Consider the following 25026-nt stretch of genomic DNA (forward strand, 5'->3'; position numbering starts at 1 on the left):
AGGTAAGAATGGTCACTGGTCTCACACCATGTCCTAATAAATCTGGCACTTGATTGTTTGAAAATTGTCCCTTGTTTACAAACAATCTGTGAAGTTTAATTCCATTTGTTGGTGAATAATATTACTGTACTCTTGTTACTGAAGTAAAAATAGAAAGAAAAAAACACTGTGTATGGTGTCTGAAAGACTTGACTTCATACAATTATGAAAATAAATGCTTGTTTTATTGGCTTCCTTACTTTAAATCTGATAAAAAGATTTGAAATGAAAGGATTTAGATCAATGTATGTGAATAAATTATTTGAAATGACGCGGAGCAGTCAGTTGCAGGCTTCTATACTTTGTTGGTGTGATTTCCAAATACTGTGTCTCGATTATGGTGTTTGCTGTTTTCTGATGAATAGGCAAAATATCACAGTTCAAATAGGAGTAACATGATTTTGTGGTCTAAGGAAAATCCCCTTTACATGCAAGAGTTAGAAAGGCACCCATTTCATGTTATGATATTGGTGAGGATGTCATCACGTACCTGTACACACTATACTCTTTTGAGTTATATGAATGAAAATTCCTATTTGAAAATGTGCAAACATGATAAGTACCCCAGTTCTAACATAAGGGAGTCATGGATCATGTGTAGTTATAGTAGGGTGGAGCTCCAGCAAACTTTACTGTTCAGGTGTACAAGTCCGTTGATGAACAGTTTTGAGGTCACTGGATTGGTTGTGGTCCATCTCCAGTTCCACTGGAATGGCCACTGTGAAGCCAAGACCTTATCACTCCAGACAACTAATTATGGGGAATAACAAGCCCAAGTGACTCAACACAGGTACAAGTCTAATGAAGAAACCTTTCAAAGGATATCTCCTGAGGTGCTCTGGAGGGCACTGAGACACACAAATCTTTTGCTTGCGATAAAGCGAACTTCTTAGCAAAGATCACTTGTAAACAACCTTTATTGTTGATTATCGGTTTTGGTAAGCATGTTTACCATCTTCAGATCTTGATAGGGGACATGTAATAACTTCTTGTCTCGAAACCAGTAATTGACAATAAAGGTTAGTTGAAGCAAATGAAAGTTTGTATGTCTATTTATTTTTATAAGTCGACAGAGTTAAGAGATTCCTGTACCCAGCAGCATACTTCAGAGAAGAAAGTGAAAGAGAGTTTGCAGCAGCAAGGAAAGTCAGCCAAGTATGTCAAGTAAGTCATATCATAAAAGAAGTGGAAGTTAGTATATTTACTTCGCACTTAAATTGTTGTCAAAGCCGTTATAATGTGGCAACCAGTGAGAAAGGACTGGAAAAAAAAAAAAAAACAAGAATTCTAAGACCAAAAAATGAGGAAAGAAGCTGTTGTATGTTGCCATAGCAACTAAACCAAAAATGGCAAAGAATTTACTCCGAGATAATGGAACATGTTCAAGTACTTAAAGGAACAAAATTTTGAATTGAGAAATAGAGAAGAAGATTCCAGTGTGTTTCTCTAAGAAGATATGTGCCAAGAACACTTCGATTATGAAGATCCAGTGCGGAGAGTGTAGAGCTCTCACATACACATCGCGGGGACACAGGCGCGGAAACCAACATCTGACACCGCCGGCAGCAGCTACTGTTCACCGGTGCTGACCTGCCTCCACATCCGCTCACCAATGCAGCGAAAATTCCCTGCCGGGTGAGCGTAAAACAGAACTTTATTCTTTTAGTACAAAGTGGTACAAACTGTTCAGTGAACTTTATTAGTGTGGTTACCATACTTAAAGTTAGTTAAATGCTTACAAGATCAAAAGCTTGCAAGAATATGGGTAACATACAACGAGTCAAGGAAACTCGAGAACCAGCTATGGCTATGAAAGTTAGTAAGGAAGTACCTGACTGGTCTGAGATAGTAAATTTAATCAAAACTCAAAATGTGACTAAGTGTAAAACTAGACTCCGTACATTCTCAATTAAATAACCAGAGTGAAACCTTAAGTAGTCAAGGGGCAAATATAGGTTTGTTAAATATCAAAGTTGACTCACAAAGCAAAGAATTTAGTATTCTTTGCAAAGGCATGGATGCTTTGAAGACTGAATTCGATGCCTTAAATAGTAAGGTAGAGAATTTAAAACTAGATTTAAAGAATGAATTGACTAGTTCCTTGACCATTCACGTAAATCAAATGGTCACTGGCTATAGCCAGAAACAGAATGATAATTTTCAGAAGTTGACAAAAAGGTTAGAACTGAATATTGATGACAAATGTAATATTGTAGAATCAGAGCTTAATGAAAAATTAGGATCCTTTGAAAATGTGCGCAATGTTAAATATAATGCTGTAAAACAAGGGTTGAGTACTTTGAAAGAGTGTGTCGATAAGCAGGATAATTTAATGCCAATAATTCAATCGCAAATTACAGGTGTTAATACATGAGTAGATAATGTGGAAAGGAACTTCAAAGAGAAATTGGCGAACTCTGATATCATAAATATAAGTAGTTTGGACAAACGGGTGGAAGAAATTATAGTTCAAAAAGTTATCGAGAGAGTAACATCCAGAAATGTATCTCCTATTCTATCTTCTGAACTTAATGATACCAAGAAAGGTATAGAGGACCTAAGGAAAGAATTCAACCTTATCCAGGATAAATTAGACAAAAGGGTAATTTCACCTAATGTGGTATTAACTAGTGAAGTGATGACTGATCTGCAATGGGGGACTAATTCAGGATTATCCAGGCAATTCCCTAAATTTAAGCCAGACGGGCATGTACATCTGACCCACTTTTTGAAAAGATTCAACCAAGCTTTGCCAAAGAATTGGGAAGATTCTAAAATGATAAGAGTGTGCTGTGGGGTACCTTCTTGGGGAGGCCTCAGAATGAGGAACCATGAATACTTAGAATTTTTCTTCTTGGGGAGACTTCCAAAAGAAATTTAAAGAAAAATACTGGTCTGCTAGTGCAAAAGAAAAGTTAATCTCAGATGCATGGGACCCGGGCAGAGTCATCTGTCCCCCAGGGATGTTAACATTGTGAGTTAACGGGCAGAGTGACTACCATCGGATCCCGAGCTGTTTTTAGTGTTTCTTCCAAAATAGTTTTCCTGCATCGAATTCCTTTAAAATCTTAAACTATTCTGTCATCTATTACTAACAGCTTAAACTATCTTACAGTCATAGTGCTTAGAAAACTGGATACAACTACAAGATAAAGAAAACTTAGGAGAATCACAGAATAAGAAATAAAGTGATATCGACATAAAATAAAATGAGTAGAGTATTATATTTATGGATAATCTAATATGAGGTGAATAATTAAACAGCTGTTTTGTATAGAGTACTTTGTACCTTTTATCAGATGTGATGTAAATGGGAGGGTTTGTATAGGTTTTGAAGGGGGTGGGTATTGTAAATAAAAGCATGGTTTAAGGGAGCAAATAAAACATGGCTAACATAAAACACACATCACACCTTTCAGACAAACCTCGCAAACCAGTGTGCCTGATCCTTCACCATTTGCCATTTCCCTAGGGTTGCTAAGATTTCCTTTGGGGACCTCAAGAGTGAAGGTGGGAATGTCTGTTCTGTAGGAGATGATTTAACACCAAACCTCCTCCGGCGTCTCACTCAAGTACCTGAGGGGTAGGGATCCTGGGGAAGGGGTGTGGGAAGGGTTTCTTGTCTTTGGGGCTATCTTCTTTCTCTTCTTAGATCTTAGCAACCATACTCTCTCCCCCCCCCCCCCCCCCTTCCTTTCTTACTTCTCATTTGAGGACCTATCTATTTTTTCCCTCTTTCCATATTCACAAACTTCTATCATTTAAGTACTTCCTTGTTTCCATGGTTTCTAATAGCCTTTCCTAAGAAAAGGGGACAGTATCGTGACAAAAGTCACAAATTTTATAGGCATTATTCACGAAAGTTTGAATTCTATGCACAACTAGCATTTGTTACGGTTCATGTAAGTTTACGAGTGTCAAAAAGAACACTTTCATTTTGCCCAGAGTTCTTCCAAACTACAAAAAAATAGTAAAAATAGTATATACCAAAGAAAAGTAGAAAAAAATAAAAAAATAAAGAAAAGAAAATCGAAGAAGAATGGAAATAGATTACTCATGTTCTTGAACACCTGAACTTTACGATTGAAAATAAGGAAAGAGTCTTTACAATTCCCAAATACTGGGGAAGCTGACTGAACCACAAATAAAAGCTGATGTCTGGATATCAAAGTAAAGTAAGAACAGAATAAAGAAATGCTCAGCTATAGATTGTTCTAGAGAAGAAAAAAAAGATTGTTGTGGAGGTGAAAGATGAATGTATAAACATGTATAAGAAAAGTATATTGTTATGATATGAAATGTTGTTATGAGTGATATTATTTACATAATGATTGTGTATAAAATATCGCGTGTCTTATCTGAGGGGGGGATATGTAGTGTTTCGAGAATTTCAGTGTAAATTCCAGAACCACTCTGCCTTCTACCATCTCGAACACATGATGTTTTAGAAGTGAGTGTGGGATGATAGAATCCTACTTACTGTGCATCACCTTTGTGTGTGCAGTTTTGAAATTCAGTCATGAGAAGAATGTAGACATGGCAGTCAAACAACACCAAGTACCTGTCGGGCGGTCCATGAAAGTTCTAGTGCAAGGGCATACGAGAGGACCATGGAGTATTTATGTTACTCTGTGATAACAGTGTCAGTGACTATTGTTAGTTAAAAAAGAACAGTTGAGAAGGTACTCTCGAACAAAAACTCTTGTCTTAGTCTTGTTGAAGGGAAGAAGTGTAATACGGATCAGGTTGAGACTGGACATGGTGTTTATGCCAACTTTCTCTTATATGTAAATTAGTTTTTTCTAATGTTTGGAGACATGAGAGGCTTACGAAGCAGTATATATTTACATGAAGAGTGGGATTTGTAAAATGTCTGAAGCTGAAATATATGTCGTTAGTTGAAGCAAATGAAACTTTGTATGTCTACTATATATCTAAAAACACAGATTATGTGACTTACCAAACGAAAGTGCTGGCAGGTCGATAGACACACAAACAAACACAAACATACACATGAAATTCAAGCTTTCGCAACAAACTGTTGCCTCATCAGGAAAGAGGGAAGGAGAGGGAAAGACGAAAGGATGTGGGTTTTAAGGGAGAGGGTAAGGAGTCATTCCAATCCCGGGAGCAGAAAGACTTACCTTAGGGGGATAAAAGGACAGGTATACAGACACACACATCCATCCGCACATACACAGACACAAGCAGACATTTGTAAAGGCAAAGAGTTTGGGCAGAGATGTCAGTCGAGGCGGAAGTACAGAGGCAAAGATGTTGTTGAAAGACAGGTGAGGTATGAGCAGCGGCAAATTGAAATTAGCGGAGATTGAGGCCTGGCGGGTAACGAGAAGAGAGGATATACTGAAAGGCAAGTTCCCATCTCCAGAGTTCTGACAGGTTGGTATTAGTGGGAAGTATCCAGATAACCCGAACGGTGTAACACTGTGCCAAGATGTGCTGGCCGTGCACCAAGGCATGTTTAGCCACAGGGTGATCCTCATTACCAACAAACACTGTCTGCCTGTGTCCATTCATGCGAATCGACAGTTTGTTGCTGGTCATTCCCACATAGAAAGCTTCACAGTGCAGGCAGGTCAGTTGGTAAATCACGTGGGTGTTTTCACACGTGGCTCTGCCTTTGATCGTGTACACCTTCCGGGTTACAGGACTGGAGTAGGTGGTGGTGGGAGGGTGCATGGGACAGGTTTTACACTGGGGACAGTTACAAGGGTAGGAGCCAGAGGGTAGGGAGCACTATGAAGCTTTCTATGTGGGAATGACCAGCAACAAATTGTCCATTCGCATGAATGGACACAGGCAGACAGTGTTTGTTGGTAATGAGGATCACCCTGTGGCTAAACATGCCTTGGTGCACTGCCAGCACATCTTGGCACAGTGTTACACCGTTCGGGTTATCTGGATACTTCCCACTAATACCAACCTGTCAGAACTCTGGAGATGGGAACTTGCCTTTCAGTATATCCTCTCTTCTCGTTACCCGCCAGGCCTCAATCTCCGCTAATTTCAATTTGCTGCTGCTCATACCTCACCTGTCTTTCAACAACATCTTTGCCTCTGTACTTCCGCCTCGACTGACATCTCTGCCCAAACTATTTGCCTTTACAAATGTCTGCTTGTGTCTGTGTATGTGCGGATGGATATGTGTGTGTGTGCGCGCGCGAGTGTATACCCCTTTTTTCCCCCTAAGGTAAGTCTTTCCGCTCCCGGGACTGGAATGACTCCTTACCCTCTCTCTTAAAACCCACATTCTTTCGTCTTTCCCTCTCCTTCCCTCTTTCCTGATGAGGCAACAGTTTGTTGCGAAAGCTTGAATTTCATGTGTATGTTTGTGTTTGTTTGTGTGTCTATCGACCTGCCAGCACTTTCGTTCGGTAAGTCACATCATCTGTGTTTTTAGATATATTTTTCCCACGTGGAATGTTTCCCTCTATTATATTTGTATGTCTACTTATTTTTATAAGTAGAAAGAGTTAAGAGATTCCTGTACCTAGCAGCATACTTCGGAGAAGAAAGTGAAAGAAAGTTTGCAGCAGCAAGGAAACTTGGCCGAGCACGTCAAGCAAGTCATCTCATAAAAGAAGTGGAAGTTAGTATATTTACTTCAAACTTAAATTGTCGTCCAAAAACATTAGGCATTGCAAAGACTTATAACACAATTACGACAAAAGGCTAGTATGTGTGCAATGATTTCAAGGTGAGGAAAATATATTATTGAAGACTTGAACCTATTTTGCTTGGTTATCCAAACAGCCACAGGATTAGAGGGCTTTGCCATCATCAAGATATTAGAAAACACTATGCCTAAAGGAATAAAAGAACATATAATGTGAAGTATTGATCTTCAATTCGAGAACTGTATGTTTTATGTGCCTAATATAAGCTCTACACTGATGTTTAGTAAGAAAATATAAGAGATCTTTCATATATTAATATGTTATTACTAAGCCAATTGCAGTAGGTATCACAATGTACAGAGTGACTAAAAATATGTACATTGACACACTAAAGATGATATTTGTTTCACAGGTCTACCACAGATTAAAATAATGATACTTTACTGTTTTCCATTAGCTGCAGTTGATTAGATTACTCGTGGTGATGTTGAATAGTTCTAAGATTTTTCAAATTATTTATATTATTCTTAACACATAGAGAAAATAAATAACTTCAAGATAATAGGAGTAGTTCATCTTCCCTATCCAAATCAGAGAAGTACACAATTCAGTCACTCCAGATGGAGCAATTACATGAAAGATAGTTTTGGTTTCCAAGTGGTTTTGTTTGTATTTTGTGAATAATATCAAACTGCCACATGTATAGTAGGTTATGATGGTTATGTGTTTTGTACTCTGAAATACGATCCTTCTGTGGAATTGCTTACTTGGTTTCACCTGTCTGTTTTGTGTGTGGTCTCGTTTGATTGATGATGATGAGCTAGATTCATAATGATATGTTAATGTGAAGTTATCCCTATGCTTTCAGAAATTTGATAACAATGAAGTCCATGATAAACCAACACAAATGACAGACACTAGACAAGGAACTTCTACTGAAGATAATGTTATATTGTGATCTGTAATACGTGGAACAATTAACAGTCATGTCAGTGCTGTGTCATGATGTGGGTAAATATTTTGGTTTGCAATGAATGAGATTCCCAGCTGTTTATACCAGAAGGCAGTTCAACAATCGGCCAACACAGTCTTGATTGTTGTTGTCGTACTGAGAACAGTGTGTTAGTAAATCCTGTTTCCTATAATGAAATGGTGAATGAACCAGACACTCAGTACCAGTATGATACGGTTATCAATCAGTTTGCAATGGACCATATTCTACAGAGAATTTGGTTATGAAATTCCATAACATATACTCAATTCAAACTCGCAATAAATTTTTCAATCTGAATGAACTGGATTTTTTACTTACCACTTCCGAATCAATAGATTTCAATGCAAACCAGACATTATTTAACAGATTGTATGTACTAATCTTCCTTTTTACAGACTGCAGTGTCCTTGAAAATTATTTATGTATTTCAAAAGCATTTCAGGTTCTCGGACCATTGCTGTGGGCATGTCACTTTCAGAATCTGATTCACACATTTGTTCATCTCAAGGATCAACCCTGTTCCTGATCATCCCACACCCTTGCTGATATCCCGAAGTACTGCTACGGCCATCATCTCAAGTTTATCTCCACCTACCCTTTGGCTTCACGGAGGCATCGTGGCAATGCCGTGCTCAATTGTTTCCGAGCTGGAAGCTCCGTCTCCACTAATGGACAAACCATACTATGAAGTGAATTAAAATTTGATACTGGCATGTTATGATGATCATTTGAATTAATTGTATCTCTGAGATGTGAAAGAAGACTGACAGAGCTTTGTTCCAGGTTTTCAACAGTTTCCCTCAGGACCCCACCCCCGAATGGGGAAGCTCACAGAAACCCGTTAGATCCATGATGGCGCTAGCTGCTCCTGATGTAAGAGAAGCACTAATTGCAGTAATTTATCAACCTTGGGACAATTTACATAGCACATCATAATCACTATCCTGTCTCAATAGTCTCAATTTAATATGCTACCACTATTCAGTAAAGCAGCAAACAGCAATGCATTCATCAGATTTTTACATTTTTCCACAAGTAACAAATAATAGATTTTTCCAAACAACTTCAGTAACACACCCAGATATAATGGTAGTAAGACTGTTAATGAATTGAAGTTTTGCTGCCATAGGGGACTCTGTACTATCCCTTTCTTGTGTTTGTGACTCTCAATTACTGTTGAACAATATTATGCCAAGCGCAAAGTCCACACAAAAGATATTATTTATATGCATCGACAATGGCAGCATCGGAGCTAGGCGCTCTATGGATTGCAATGGCATTATTCCACTAAGTTGAGATGTTATTAATAAGGAGTGGATGTCATGCCTCCATTTTTTGTTGATAATTTATACTCTCTTGTCACAGTGGTACTTGCATAACATATACAGTATTATTTGGCCCTCTTTATTTTATGGGATCAGAGGAATTTGTGAAAGTTGGGTGACTGAGTCAGTTCAGATTGTTTATGCCCATTGCCAACCTTAGCTAGGAAACAATAGAGCATAACATAGCATTGTAGCATACTGTTAGGCATTCTGAATACAGTGTTGATTTTAGTGTACTGTTTGCAATTCAATGAGGAGGTGAGGCTTGTTCCTCCTGCACATCCCTCCACCCACCCTCCTAACTCTGCAGCAGTCAACGTGCTAGGTGGTGATTGCATGCTTATTATTGGAGCATCCCCTGTGAAATGTGTCAAGTTATGTTATGTGTACACTACACATTATTTTCTTCTAGAAGATTTTTTCTGTTGAATTTGTTCTGTATAGTGCTTCTTTTCATTGTCAAAAGTTTGTAATCACCACAGGAAAACAGTTCTACATCATAAACAGAATTTCTCAGTTCGGGAAACTTTCTCTAGGCCTGCCAAGAGAGTTTCGATGATACTGAGTATCCTAGTGCAACTCATTTCTATTTAGCTCTAATTGAGATGTGGGCCTATATATTCATTACTGTTTTAATTTATGTTTTTGTTGAAACTGATTGAAAAACTTTCTTGAAATCTATGATATTAAAATTGCAATAGAAAAATTAAGTTACTCAGAATTAGAAGACATTTATGGTCTCTCCAATTTTGTGCTAAAAAATTGTGACTATAATAGCATATCCAGTAGAACTTATGTTCTGTTTAAACTGGATGTTTGTTAGTTACTGCTTCCTTTCGTTCTTAAAAAATTACAATTTTAATTTCTCTGCACAAAAAGGTGACAAGTCTTGTCTTTCATAATTACAGTCCAGTCTGGACTATTGCATACAACTCCAAATAAGTCAATAAGTGTCCATCTGATGCATTTTTTGTAATTAGGAAATTTGAAGAATCAATTGGAAAGCAAGTAAACGGAAGAGCAAAAATGACCTAGATTGTTTCTACAAATTTAACAGGAGATGTCATAGCCAAGCTCTGTTTAAAACAAAGGGTTATTCTCCAAGCAATGGAGTGATCCACGTCAGTAATTACTCATACAGTCAGGAAAACCAAAAAATGTATCAGGAAGAACAATGAAATACAAGATGCAATTACAGCCATGATGAAAATGAAACTGAAGTTATGGGATATACAGCACGGCAAAAGGATGGCAGGAAGGTTACTTGCCGAATTTCAACAGATAAGTAAAGTCCAAGATGATGTTTTAATGAAAGGTGGTTCTATGGCATTGGAAAACATACTTGCACAAAGCTAAAGACTAATGCATGGAAAAATTTAGAGATCAACTTTATCCAGTACTGGATGTTGAATGTACGATGATATGTTGAAGTGCAAAAACATTGTAAAAGACACATAAGTATGCTACTTATTACAACATTACGTAACCGCTTCGTTAAAACTACAGCAATGTAGAAACTACATTTTTACGTCTGTAATTATCTAATAATTAGGGTTAATATCGTATTTTAAATCACCTGCGTCTCACATTCTAAACTGCACACAACAATATAAAGGATTCCACACGGTGATTTTATGGGTGATTTCATATAAAACCGCCAAATTTTACATGCCACAAACAGTTATGGAAAAGGGGGGGGGGGGGCGGGGAAGGGGACGTGTTATCTTAGGAGCGTTATTTGATGCTTACGAAATACCAACAAAATAACTGCAGTGACTTATGTTATTCAGTTTCTTCTTGAAGTTTCATAACTTCTATATTGTCTGTCCCATTTCATATTTGTCCATGAGAAAAAAGGCGTCATACGCCAAGCAGCATGATTCATAAACAAGGAACGGAAAAAACTGACACTTATACCAATACTTTTATGTACAAGATATTACTGGGTTTTGTACTCACTTGATGGCTCATAATAATTTTTTGTACAATTCGTTGGTAATAATCTAACCTAACACCTGAATTACTCCTGCTCCTCATATTTACAGAGTTTATTGCTGAACTGCTCTTTGTAAGTGTTAGATAATTTCTGCCCTTTATAGGCTCTTTAAAGAAACGGCACAGTCGTTGTGTCAAACAATAGCACGGCCCCGATGTTTACATTATTTTGACCTGTCCTACACCCTTCACCGCCTACGTTATAAATAATAACAGCTGAGACAAATTTAAATACAGACTAGCCAACGTTCCTGGGTATTAGAAAACTTGACATCCGCCATTTGAACGCAAACGTGTACAAATTGTCCAGGATCCGACTTCAATTTTATTATTGTACACTATGTATAACGTATTGTTCCTTTCATTTCTGACATACTTAGTGCACTCATTTCAACTGCAGCCCAGATGAGGTACCGGTAAACTTGAGTCATTTAAAATATCTCTTGATACTTCATGCTAAAATCGTTATCGTTATCTATATGCATTTTTAAAGGTTCAGAAAGCGTCGAAGATTAATATTTTTATGATTGTCATGCCAGTTGGTAGCCAGTAGGGTACTTCACTTCCAATTCATTGGCCAGTTCCCTGGCACGTCCTGTCGCGGGGGTCTACATGTGCATTGTGCAAGTTTTCATTGAGTGTGGAAATCCAGCTACGCTGCAGATATTTTGTCGAAAAGTTTGCTATCCTGCTGTCAGCTGGAAGGGAACAGTTGTGTAGTGGATAACGTCGGAGCTTGTGTGTTGTGAGTTTCTGCAGTCTAAAATATTATGACAGTTGATTAGGGCCTGTGAAAATGTTACTGTTTCGTATTACTGAAATTTTGTGCTTCGCTGCAGTGCTCTCGGCCGATAATACTCCACTAACAACAGAGAAGCCCAACAGTTTGCAACAGGATGCATCTAAAACAGATGTGTACGATATAACTGGGCTTTTTGAGCCCAATGCAAAATCTGTAAATGGCTCTAAACAAAACTTTGAACATCGTGCGATTGCCTTAGAAGGAGGTTCGTCTGTGATTGCCAACGATACAATAGTTTCAGAATCGAAGAGACCGAAGGAATTGGTTCAAAAAACCATTTCAGAACAAACTTTGTTTGACAATGGTACTGGTGTAACTCCAAATCATTCTAATAATTTCCATGAAGCTATTCAAACCGAAGGTGGATTACTGGAGATACCTGTAAGTACAGCAGCAGCTGGCGAAACCACCAAACTGGTACCGAGTGAAGCAACTGATTTTATCAAAGATTCTTTCCCGTTAAATGTGGGAGAAGTAAGTGATCATCCATCTGTGGTACCAAGAAAGGGCGTCTCGCCAAAAATTGTGCCGAGAAAAGGAGCAGAGCCGTATGAACCATTTGTTGACCTCGATGACAACACAGAAATGAAATCGGAATGCAACTGTTGTGAAACGCACAGTTCTGAACAAAACATTGGAAACTATACAGCAGACCCGAGATGTGTTTCATGTTGTAACACAACAGGCAGTAAAAAGTCAAGTACTTCAACCACAGGATTAAAAAATGACACTATAGAGTTCAAAAGTACAGGTAACAGCAGTAACCATGATGATTTCAAAATTGCCAATAATAGCGTTAACTCTACAGATTTCAAAAGCGAAGCAACCCTAAACGAGTCCAATTCACGTGATGTGTATAGAGCTTACCCCCCTCTGAAGAAAAAGTCCAAGCCACTTGTTACTTCAGATACTGACATTGAAATGAAACAACAAAAAAGTCCACAGTCTTCAAGTTCAGAGAAAAGTGACTTTGTAATACCTGTGGTTTTGTTAATTTTAGCAGTACCTGTAGTAGTCGTCCTAGCAATGCTTTTTTACAGAAAAGGAACAGAATTTTGGGAACGAAGGCATTATAGTAAAATGGACTTTCTTATTGATGGAATGTACAATGAGTAATTCATAACCACTGCTGTTTTGGAAAAAGGAAGGTGACTGCGATAACTGGAATGTATTTCATTACCCGACATTTTACATATTGTATTAATATATATATATCACACATACATATATCCTGTGCCGTCCTTAATGACCTTACTGTCACTGTGACTTTAAACCCTACAAAAAAAAATTGTATGTTGAAACATATTGTGTACCTGTCAGTTGCAGAATGTTGTAGATAAAGTTCTCACGACTGAACGTTTTAAAAATTCAAACTTTGCAGCTAGACTTCTTGTGATGTTAAAGGAAACTGAACTGGTGATGGAACGTTGTAAATGGCAGGTAAATTATAGCAGTGCTTTGGTAACGAAAAAGCTATTTTCAGCCTTTTATCTGGGAAAATACTGTGGGTTACCTAGCTACATATTATATATGTATTCCTTTTTAAAATCCAGTAAAACAGTAATTTATCTGCTGTAATATAAATTATTGTTAAATTGGTTAACTTTCAGTAAGAGCCATAATAGAAATTTGTAAAATGTGTTTAAATTTTAGTGTTTCATTTTCAGAATTATCATTTATGGATGCCATTACATACACTAAAAGAATATGTGTTTGTTTCCTAGATTACAATAATTAAAAGAAAGAAAAGTCATCTGCATCATCTTACCACAGCTGAAAATTCATTGTTCTGAAGAATAAAATGCCTTTGACAATTATACAACTAAGACCTCTATTATTTGCTGGAAATTAAGCTGATAGTCAAAAGTGTAGCCATTGTTTGAAAAAGTTGAAGTTTGTATTTTAGGATTTGACACATTTTTGATGACAATAATATATACATATAGTGCGTAATCAATGTTGCATGAAACGACGAGAAGATGCAGCAAGAACATTGCTTTGTATCAACACTGCCTATTCTATATTTAACATTACGACTGCCACGAAGCTGCTGGCAGCCTCAGCACAGTCTTCTGCTGTAGTTGGTGGCAGCCATATGGTATTCAACATGTTAAAGAAGTATTGCAAGAACAAAAACATCAGTACATGTGAGAAATCACCCTGTACTGTTTTGTTGTAGAGCTCTTCTTTCTTGATTACTTTCTATTTCAATGATATAGTGCTCAAGGTCTTAGCTGTATTGTACAGTTATGTTGTTTTACATTTAGAGCACATTGTTTTACTGTGGGATCTTTTACAACCTCAGCCAATAAAGACTAATGTATCCATTAGTTTTATTACATCTGTTCTATCAAGACAAAAACACTCAGTCGAGAACTGTTTTACTGAATTTTGCAGTTCACAAATTGTTATACACAGACCAACTTTTTGAGTTGCTCTGCTGGTGGTTACAGAGAAAATTTAAAATAAATTACAGATACCAACTTCTCAGAATGAGACTAAACATGCAGCCAAATACATGTTCCATGTTTATTGCCATAGTCACTCAAACATAGTAAAACTAACAGGACTACTGTCATTAGGAATCTGAAATGCTTTTGAGCTAATGAAACCACTTGTTCATGAAAGCATGTGTTTTTCAGTTGTATATGAGAATGAATATGCTTTTATGATCAGAAAGAAGTTGTTATATTTATTAAACATATTGACTGCCGCATTCATACTGATGAATGTTTCACCGCCAGGCCTCGGCGGCAGGCTTTAGTTCTACTGTGGATGGTGGCAAGTGCATGGTGTCAGGTAGAAAGACCTTCTGTGGCCTTGTGACAGTCGTCATGTTAAAGTAGACTCTGAAACAAGATCTTTTATTTATTTTGAATCCTCACCAATCAATAAGAAGGTTGTTAACCCCCTAACTTACTGCTTCCTCTTTAAAATGTTAAAAATGTTTCCAAACTTGTGCTGGTGAATTGTAAGTCATGCAATTGATGTAATATGTAGCAATGTAAATGGGCATGAACTTTTTGTTATATCAGTTGGGCATATTTCATTTAATATTCAAAACCCTCATGATTATTAAATTTTCAGCTATTGTTTAGCTAAAAAAAGGGGGATTTTAATGTGCCCTCAGTTTTTAAGATTTCCTGACAGAAAACGTGGATGAATGTAAGAAAACTCGGAAAAGTTTGTTATGTGAAATGTTTGAATGAGGTGTATAATCTGCTTTAGAAAACACATGTATCATCAGATGGTACTCACAGTAACATAAAAACAGGGTAAATCTGCCATAGCGCAAACTATTTGTACCCATATTCTTAAAAAGTATGTTGTAAGGTTAGCAGGCAGTGCTGTACATTCTGAGATCAAGTGAGTTATTCTGACAACTTTAACTGTACAGAACATCTATGTATTTTGTTAATAAATGGAAAACATAATGCGCCTTGTACTGGAACAGAGTTGTGTTTGGGTTAATTAGTTTTATAGTGTTTTCTCAAGTATTTAGAGCTTGTAAGGTGTTGCTGCATTAATAAGCTGGAGCCAGTCATATACCTATGAGCACAGTTGAAAACATGTTTTTGTTTCAAAAACTTTTGAACTGTTATTGGGTAATCTGCATATAGCAAAACTTTTAAGCAGTTAACCAAGGGTGTCTGTATCTATAGGTATTTCCTATTCTAAGAAATTGGACTATTCAGAAACTGAAATAACTCACTAATGTCTTAATCCTTCTATTCATTACTCAAAAGTCCAACAACAAGGAAAGTGACAATCTGTTTGCTTATATACTAATAAAATTCAAGTCTGTGATTAATTTGCCTGATTTGTTTCCAGTTATTTTCCTTTCCTTATTATGGTCCTTGCATTTAACATTTCCATACATACCTTGTAAAGAAGTACTTTAATTTTAAATGTCTGCAATTATGATTGTCAGCCTTTTTGTACAGTTTTTTTTTATTAGTACATACTGGGACCAACAATTAAAATTGTCTTTACTGTAAACCTTAATCATCATTGGGTGCAAGGTTTAATATTATACATGACTTTTTTATGGTGTGTTAGTAATGCAGTTCGTCATTTAAGTTACCGCCAAGCTTGCTTGTGTCAATGATACAATTTGTGTGAATCCGAGGCCACTGAAATTATGTATCAGTGTAACAACTCTACAAGATGTTAGATACTGAAAAAGTCTCTGCATGAGGGCACAGATAATGAACATATCCTATTGTACAAATCTTGCTGTTCTCATAGCCCTTGTATGACTATAATGTAGCTCATTCAAGAGCTGTATAAACATGATCCGTAGGTTATATAAAATTTGAATAGATTGTGTGATGGGTATCTCAATGGTTGGAGGTTATATAAAATTTGAATAGATTGTTTGATGGGTATATCAGTGTTTTGTTGCTGCAAGGTAGTAGCACTATGTATGAATTCACATTTACAGCTTGCTGGTATTGCTATGATTGATCTTTAGCTTTTAATATTTCTTAAAATTGGGGGGGGGGGGGGGGGGGGAGATAATGACGAAACGAGTGTGGCATCACGTGATGTGCACTATAACACAGAATTCAGTTGGAGTGGCCTTCAAAAGGCTGGAAATAATGTAGTGTCAGAAATTACACGTTAATGATAAAGACTGCCATATTCAAATGTAATCTGCAATACTTGTATCTAGTTTTGCAAATCAGTAACATCTTGTTTAATACTGTAATAAAGGTTGGCAGTTTTAGCATTAGATTTGTTAGCTCGCATAAATAATTTCTACGTATTTTTGTATTGTATATATGTCAATAATTTTTTATTGTTTTCTAATGTAATGTGATTGTAAATAATGCCTTGAGTAAATCTTGCGAAGAAAATTATAAAACTGAGTTCTAGTTATTCTTCCACATTTAGCTTGGAAGTGAACTTTAAAGTGGTTTACTTTGTATTCAATAGTAATAACAAAATCCCTCCTCCCAGAATGCTACTTGTACCACACCAGAACATTCATTAGATTATTGTGGCAGGCAGATAACTTATCCTACATCTCTTCCTTACGTTTCTGCAATAATGTTGCAAGAAAAAATAGTTGTCCACTACTTGCTTATCAAAGATGGGCACCAAAATTATAAACTACAACTTTCACGATGTGAGACCACCAGACAAATTATTTCCCATGTAATAAACAACATTATAAAAAACCAAGATAGTTGCTGTTGAAACAAGATGACCATTACCAAATAGAAAATAGAACCTCTGAACATAATGTGAGCACTATATGTAGATATGTTAAGTGTTACAGGTTTTAGGTTAGTGTATCACTTCATAGAACAAAAATGGCAAAAGGAGGAATTGCTCTACATATCGTGAACTGCAATATATTTAGGAATATACACATATGAAGGGTATTGTAATCTATCCATAAATCAATTTGAAGCTGTATTTAAAAGTAAAAACAAAAAGATTCCCGGTGATTTTAATATAATTTTTCTAAAACCAATATTGGAGATAGTGAAGGAGGAAACTGGTAGAACCAGTGGTGAGGAGGGGCTGATAGTTTAAGCAGTAAATGATACAACAGATGTGTGCAGTGTTAAATAAGCATAACAGTTACTGAAAATGTGGGCTGTCATTCTCAGTATATGCTATCATGAAATATATGAAACCAGCCATTATAAATGATTTTAGTAATACGAAAATGATCCTCACTCCAACAGAAGTAGTAATGTTCACTATACATTATGATAACAACACGCACAAGACTTATTAATCTCAATTTTTTCCCAACAAAATTTTTATTGTTGGTTTTATCAAACATGTTTCACCTGATAGTATTATACATCTATAGTGGAGTACAAGGAAATAAAAGAGAGAATTGTTTAACTATAAACATTTTGTCGAGACATGTGGTGTTACTTGACAGCTCACATATCTCACACTGAAATATAATCTGTCCACCACAACATCTAAATTTCAAAGGTATTCTAGTCATTATGATAATGTCCCAAGAACAAGAGACCTGCTGGAGCCAGCTGCCAGAGACTGTCGTCAGTGTGAGTTGCATGTGTGTGTATGTTTATTTTTGACAAAGACCTCGTTGGCTGAAAGCTAACTTTCTGACAGTTTCTAATGTAACACATGGATTAGGCATTAAGCCTGATCTAACAGGCTGACTGCTATCTACTAGTCAGTGTGAGGAGTGCTCTATGATCGTGGGACATGTGAACAGCATTTCACCAGTCCGTCCAGCCATAATCCTCCCCACACACACACACAAAACTTTATATCATGGGCATTAATAAAAGGTTTCCTGTCAATTCTTTGTTACGAAATTAAGAAAAACACATTCTAAACAGATCACAACCTGTAAGAGGTTTCCTTACAGAATACGACTAAAATGTGGTGACAGGCAGACAGTATAAATTGACAACGTTGAAATTTTGAGATTAAAACTTGATAATAAATTTTGTTGGGATTATGCTAACTATCCTCATAACATTGCTGTAAAAAATTGATAATGTTTGCTCTTAGATTGTTCTGAGCGAAATAACAGTAGATATTTTTGTTAGTTTTCAGAAAAAATGTTGCAGTATGTTCATGTACATAACAGAAGTAATAGTCTTGCAGAAAAAGATCAGTCCAGTAATTCATGTTGCAATAATTATACACCAAAATCTTTTTTTCACATCTGTCAGAGGCTCTGGTTGCAACTGATGAGGATTTTCAGGACTCCAACATTGATTGTTCTACAACTACACATATCACAATAAAGGCGGTCACAGATAATGAAGCAAAAAGTGCAATTCAGGATCAGCTTCTCCACATCATGGACAGACTGCAATAGCCTGTCACAGTGTTTCTGTCAAACAACAGTATCTGAATTAGTCAGTCAATACACTACCATAACTTTGAGTTTGCGCATAGCTCTGTGAGCAGATGGTACTGACATAACCAATCTCAAGTGTTAAATGATGCAATAATTTGCTCAGATTCCTTTCCAAGGAAATTCTTAACTTTCCTGGAATGCATTTGAACTATGAAGGGTAAAGGTTTGTTTGTGATCATGTTAGTGAAATAATTAAAGAAAGACTTGTGAGGGATAGAACAATCTATCAGCTTCCTGAACATCCTTCCAACAACAGCGAGGAAAACAAAATAATCAAGAAAGAAGAAAGAAAATACAACTCTGCTGAGATTCCTAATTTAAACTAGAGGTATGTGATGCTGTAGATATGATTCCCAATTACCAAATCGTGAATACGCCCGAACTAAAAATTTATCACCGTAATGTGCAATCCCTCCGTAGTGAGATTGATGAAATTAACGTACTGTTAACACATGAACTTAATGACATCCCTGTGTTATGCATTTCTGAGCACTGGCTTAATCCAGAACACGAAAATAAACAAATTTGTTGTGGCTGCAGGAAAAACACCAAACAGGGTGGGGTAGCAATTTACACAAAGGATAATGTAGATTTTATTACACTACCTGACTTAACTAGGGCAAATGTCGAAAAGGATTATGAAACTGCAGCTATAAAAATTACTCAGTTCAACCTGGTTATTGCTACAGTTTACCAATCACCATACAGGAATTTTGAACTTTTCTTAAACAAAATGGAGTCATTGCTAAATAAAGTAAATAAAATGGATTGTGAATTGATAATCTATGGTGACTTCAATATTGATTTCCTCACGAATAGTGGAAATAGGGAGACCGTTTTGAACCTTGCAACGTCCTGCAATTTAAAGGCTGAAGTAAAAGCAGCTACCCGAGTAACAGAAACTTGCCAAACAGGTCTTGATCAGTTTCTAGTCAAGAAGAGTTTACACAACACCTCACTAAAAACTTTCAATGCTGGTTTTAGTGACCATCATGCTCAAATACTAAGCATAAAAGTACAAGGCAGTATTATTAACAACATGTCTTTCAGAACAGCATATCAAAGTTATAATCAGCATAATGTAAACTACTTCAACAACTTATTACAGAAAGAAAAATGGCCAGGAGTGTACAAAATGAACGATATAAATGAAACATTCAACAGTTTCATTGATGCTTTAACCCATTTCCTTGAACTTGCATTCCCACTGAAAACATTAACAATAAGGGGGGACTCCAGAACAAACAGCTGGATCACAAAGGGCATAAGGGTTTCATGCCAGAAGAAAAGACTACTTAATGAAATATGTAACTCAAAAAATTCCTCGCCTGTAGTACACGCATACTATAAAAATACGCCAAAATATTAAGAAAAGTAATAAAAGCAGCAAAAATAATGCATAATGATGAAATCATTTATAATTCAGCTAATAAATCAAAGGCTATGTGGAGTGTTATAAAAAAAGAATGTGGAGAATACAGACAATCTTGCAAAAATATAACACTATCACATAAAAATAAAAAAGTAACAAACCCCTTAGAAGTAGCCAACACATTTAACAACTTTTTCACAGGTGTTTCTGATAAGATGTTACAATCAAACTTTAAGAGCACCCAGGCAAATGAATATAAAATAATTGCATGTAGAGGATCAATGTACATCAGTTCTATTTCACAAGATGAAGTAGCTAAAGCAATAAAAGGACTAAAAAATTCCAAATCAGAAGGTATTGATGGTAGACCTGCAACAATGTTAAAGAAGAGCACATCAAACCTAATTGAAGTACTCACACACTTATGTGACTGCTCACTTCAGGCAGGCACTTTCCCCGATGTGTTGAAAACATCAAAAGTTATTCCTGTATATAAAAAAGGGGATAAAGACAATGTAAATAACTACAGACCCATCACAATTTCCTCCTGCATCTCTAAAGTACTGGAAAAAGTTATTTATGAGAAACTTATGAAATTTATAAATAAAAACAGCATCCTATGTAATGAACAACATGGATTCAGAAATAAGAGGTCAACGACAACTGCTGTCTATGAGTTCATCAATTCCATCCTAAACCTGATGGACAAAAAACAGGAAACAATAGGAGTATTTATTACCTCGTCAAAAGCTTTTGACATGGTGGACCATAAAATTCTGCTATCAAAGCTTGAAAGATACAGTATTCAAGGTCTGTCCAACAAGTGGATCAGTTCCTTCCTGACTAATCGTAAGCAGGCAATGTGCATCAAGCACACAAATATTGAACTAAAAACTGTATCTAATCACTTATCTGACTATAAACAAATTGAATGTGGTGTACCCCAAGGATCAGTATTGGGACCCCTTCTGTTTCTTCTGTACATAAATGATCTAAGCTTGAATGTTGATGCACACAAAACAATAATATTTGCAGCTGGCACCACGATTCTACTAAAAGGAGACGGCGACGACGAACAGTTACAGCAGACAGTAAACACGGTCACGAAACAACTTAGCAGCTGGGCACAAAGTAATCAGCTTGTAACAAACAGTAAGAAAACCATTGCTCTAAAATTCCACAATGATCCTAACAAGGACATGTTTATCCCATCAGTCTCTATCAATGACGAACCAGTGGGTAACAATACTGAAACCAAATTCTTAGGACTTTGGCTGCAGAGTAACATCAGATGGAACAAGCATATTGAATATCTCAATGCAGAACTGAGGAAAACATGTTATCTTCTTTGTTCATTAAAATCATGCTGTAGTGAGGAAACAGTATTGAATGCATATCAAGCATACTTTCATTCTCATCTTAGATATGGGGTCACCTTCTGGGGAAACTCTAAAACAGCAAATAGCACTTTTAAACTACAAAAAAGGGCCATTAGAATCTTGTTTGGGTGCAAGCCTAGAGACTCTTGTAAACACCTGTTCAAGAAATCTGTAAACACCTGTTCAAGAAATCTGGTATTCCTCCATTACCATGTGTACACATTATGGAAACCCTTTTGTTCTTTAAATTAAATGTAATAGGTGAGGACTGCAAAAAAAAAAAAAAAAAAAAAAAAAAAAAAAAAAAAAAAAAAAAAAAAAAAAAAAACTGTGATATACATGATCACTTTACAAGACAAAACAGAAACTTACATATGACTCAAATCAGCACAGCACTGTGCCAAAAAGGTACTTTTCACATAGGAGTTAAGCTTTATAACAAACTTCCTGAAAACATAAAAGCTATCACTGAGGTCAATACATTTGGAATATCTCTAAAGTCATATTTACAGCATCACTGCTTTTACTCCACTGAATAATATTTAAATTCATGAAATGTGTTAAATAAATACTTACATGTAAAGTGTATTATTGTAACCTTAAATATGTATGCCTTGAAATGACTTTCAGCCTGTATATTTATAACTTGACTTGTCCAATGTCTTATGCATAAGCTGCTATGTAGACAACAGGACCAATAAACAATACAATACAATTCCTAAGGATACCCTTCTAGTTTGGCTAAAATCTATATCCTTTGTTGCATAAAGAACATACCTAAATACATCTTCAGTGTAGTAAGGTGTCATAAACCATTACATGTTTTATGGTGGATGGTTACAATTGATTGAGGGGTTTTTGGTAGGCAGGATGCAGCATGTTATCTTGGATGGAGAGTCATCAGATGTAGAAGTAACTTCAGGTGGGACCCAGGGAAGTGGGTTGGGACCCTTGTTGTTCATGTTGTATATTAATAACCTTGCAGACAATATTAATTGTAGAATCAGGCTTTTTGCAGATGATGCAGTTACCTGTAATGAAGTACTATCTGAAAAAAGGTACATAAATATTTAGTCAGATCTTAATAAGATTTCTAAGTGGTGCAGAGATTGGCAACTTGTTTTAATGTTCAGAAATGTAAAATTTTGCACTACACAAAATGAAAAAACTGTAGTACCATATGACTATAATATCAATGGGTCATAGGTAAACTGGGCCAACTCATACAAATACCTGGGTGTAATACTTTTTAGAAATATGAAATGCAATGATCGCATAAGTTCAGGCATGTGTAAAGCAGATGGTAGACTTCAGTTTACTGGTAGAATACTGGGGAAGTACCATCAGCCTATAAAGAGGATTGCTTACAAATCAATTGTGCGACTGGTTCTAGAATATTGCTCAAGTGTGTGGGACCCATGCCAGATAGAACTAACAGGCGATATTGAACATATACAGAGAAGGGCAGCATGAGTGGTCATATGTTTGTGTAATCCATAGGGGTGTGTTACAGAGATATTGAAGGAACTGAACTGGAAGACTTGAAAATACACATAAACTGTACCAAGAAAGTCTATTAACAAAGTTTCAAGAACTGGATTTAAATGACTACTCCAGGAATATACTACAACCCCCATACCTATTGTTTAGATAGGGATCCTGAGGATAAGATTAAAGTAATTACTGCACACACATGGGCATTCAAAGAATCATTCTTCCTGTGCTCCATATGTGAACAGACAGGAAGAAACCCTAACAACTGGTACAATGGAATGTACCTCTGCCATACACGTCATGGTGGTTTGCAGAGTATAGATGTAGATGTAAATATCCCCAAAAATTTTTCATGCACTTCACTGTGTATAGAATAACAATAAAAGTTAATATAGTTTGCTACTCACCACATAGCAGAGACATTGAGCAGCAGATGGGGACATTTAGTGGGGAGTTTATTGAAAAAATTACTTCATCACTAGATAGGAAAGCTAAGGTCGCAGGAATATTCTGTGATTTTACAAAAGCATTCAACTCTGTAAACCATGCTCTGATACTTTTCAAACTCAACCGGTATGGAATAAGGGATATTGCTTTGAAATGGTTTGAATCATATCTCTTGGAGACGAAACAAAGAGTAGTAATCACATCAAATGTGATTTAGTCTCTGTTTTAACCGAAATATACCACAGATCACTCAAACTGTCTCCAGCAGTTGGGAGAGAGAACAGTTCGTACTAGTCAACAAGAAGTGTAGTAGGTGAAACCCATAACACTGTCATTCAATATCCTTGAAATCAATATGGTATAGAACCTTAGAATGTACTCGGAGCTCAGTCATAATGAGGTTATTGATGTACCTTCAACAGAATGAACTCCACGCTACCCAGCATGGATTCTGAAAACATTGCTTCTATGAAAATCCAACTCGCACTTTTCTTGCGTGACGTCAAGAAAGCCATGAATCAAGGCAGTCAGGTAAATGCAACATTACTTGACTTCCAAAAAGTATCTGACTCAGAACAAGACCTACACTTATTATCAAAAATATAACATTAGGCTGCATTAAGTGAAATTTGTGACTGGACTGAGAATTTTTTGTTAGGGAGGATGCAACAAGTTATCTTGGATGGAGAAGTAACTTTAAGTATGCCCCAGGGAAGTGCATTGGGACCCTTGCTCTCTGTCTTGTATATTAATACAATATCAATAGCAAGTTCACATTTTTTCCAGTTATCTACAATGAACTACTGCCTGGAAACAGCTCCCAGTTTAGTAGCTTGCTCCTGAAGCTACTTATAAGAGCCAACCGAGAAGAAAATGGAAGTTCATTAAATATTTTTAGACTATTGATTACATGGAAATTTCCTGTTCTTGTCAGCCTGTGCCTAGGTAGGTCTAATTTTGTTTTGCCTCTGGTATTATGGTGATGTATGTTTTCCCTCATTTCAAAATCTGCTATATTGTTTTTTGCATACAATGCTGAGGCGTATATATAAAGATTAATAACTGTTAATATTTTCAGCTGAATGAACAGTGGCCGGCAGTGCTCTGATCTACCAGAATTGCTCATTGCCCGTATCACTTTCATCTGAATTTTTAGAACTTCAGTGATGTGAAGAGAGTGTCTCCATACTCTATATGTGACTGAAAGAGTCCATAATAAATAACTCTTAAATATTCTTTTGTCACCAGGCTTCTCAGTTCCCACATTAAATACGTAACTTGAGACAATCTTGTGCAGGTATGGTTGACGTGTGTTTCCCACGTTAACTTAAGAGTCTACATGAATTCCTAGAATTTTAACTGCTTTCACCTCTACCTCTTTTGACAATCCTGGTATAATCTGTTGGTTTTTACCAGGACTGCAAAGCAGTGTATTTGATGAGAACCAATTTAGTGCTGCTTTCAGGCCATCTTGCATCATATCTTGCAGAACTGATATGTTCTCATGCTGAGCAAGCAAAGTTGTGTCATCAGCATAACAAATAACAGTATTGGGGATACAATGGGGTAAATCATTGACTGCAATTATAAAAAAGAATAGCCCAAGGACAGAACCTTGTGGGACTCCTGTCTTAATTTCTAGCAAATGTGAGTCTTTGTTTCTGACAGAGGCA

General features: G+C 36.5%; 2 protein-coding genes across 3 annotated transcripts in view; one reads left to right on the forward strand and one right to left on the reverse strand.

The window, feature by feature from the left end:
- Positions 1-11204, reverse strand: part of LOC124605322 (probable phosphorylase b kinase regulatory subunit alpha) — a 250327-nt gene extending 239123 nt beyond the window's left edge. For both annotated transcript variants that reach the window (XM_047136918.1, XM_047136917.1), the window contains exon 1: positions 10956-11204. In XM_047136918.1, the coding sequence (XP_046992874.1) occupies positions 10956-11033 (78 nt within the window). In that variant the 5' untranslated portion in view covers positions 11034-11204. The remainder of the gene's footprint in view (positions 1-10955) is intronic.
- A 376-nt stretch (positions 11205-11580) lies between these two features.
- On the forward strand, positions 11581-16660 carry LOC124605490. The gene has a single exon (XM_047137214.1). The coding sequence runs from the start codon at positions 11788-11790 to the stop codon at positions 12907-12909; it is 1122 nt and encodes a 373-aa protein (XP_046993170.1). The 5' UTR covers positions 11581-11787; the 3' UTR covers positions 12910-16660.
- Positions 16661-25026: the final 8366 nt, after the last annotated feature.

The sequence above is a fragment of the Schistocerca americana genome, chromosome 3 (assembly GCF_021461395.2).
Source record: "Schistocerca americana isolate TAMUIC-IGC-003095 chromosome 3, iqSchAmer2.1, whole genome shotgun sequence".
Lineage (NCBI taxonomy): Eukaryota > Metazoa > Arthropoda > Insecta > Orthoptera > Acrididae > Schistocerca > Schistocerca americana.

Bases quoted from the DNA above. Each gene is read 5' to 3' on its own strand.
- LOC124605490 (XM_047137214.1), top strand. From the start codon at position 11,788: ATGTTACTGTTTCGTATTACTGAAATTTTGTGCTTCGCTGCAGTGCTC.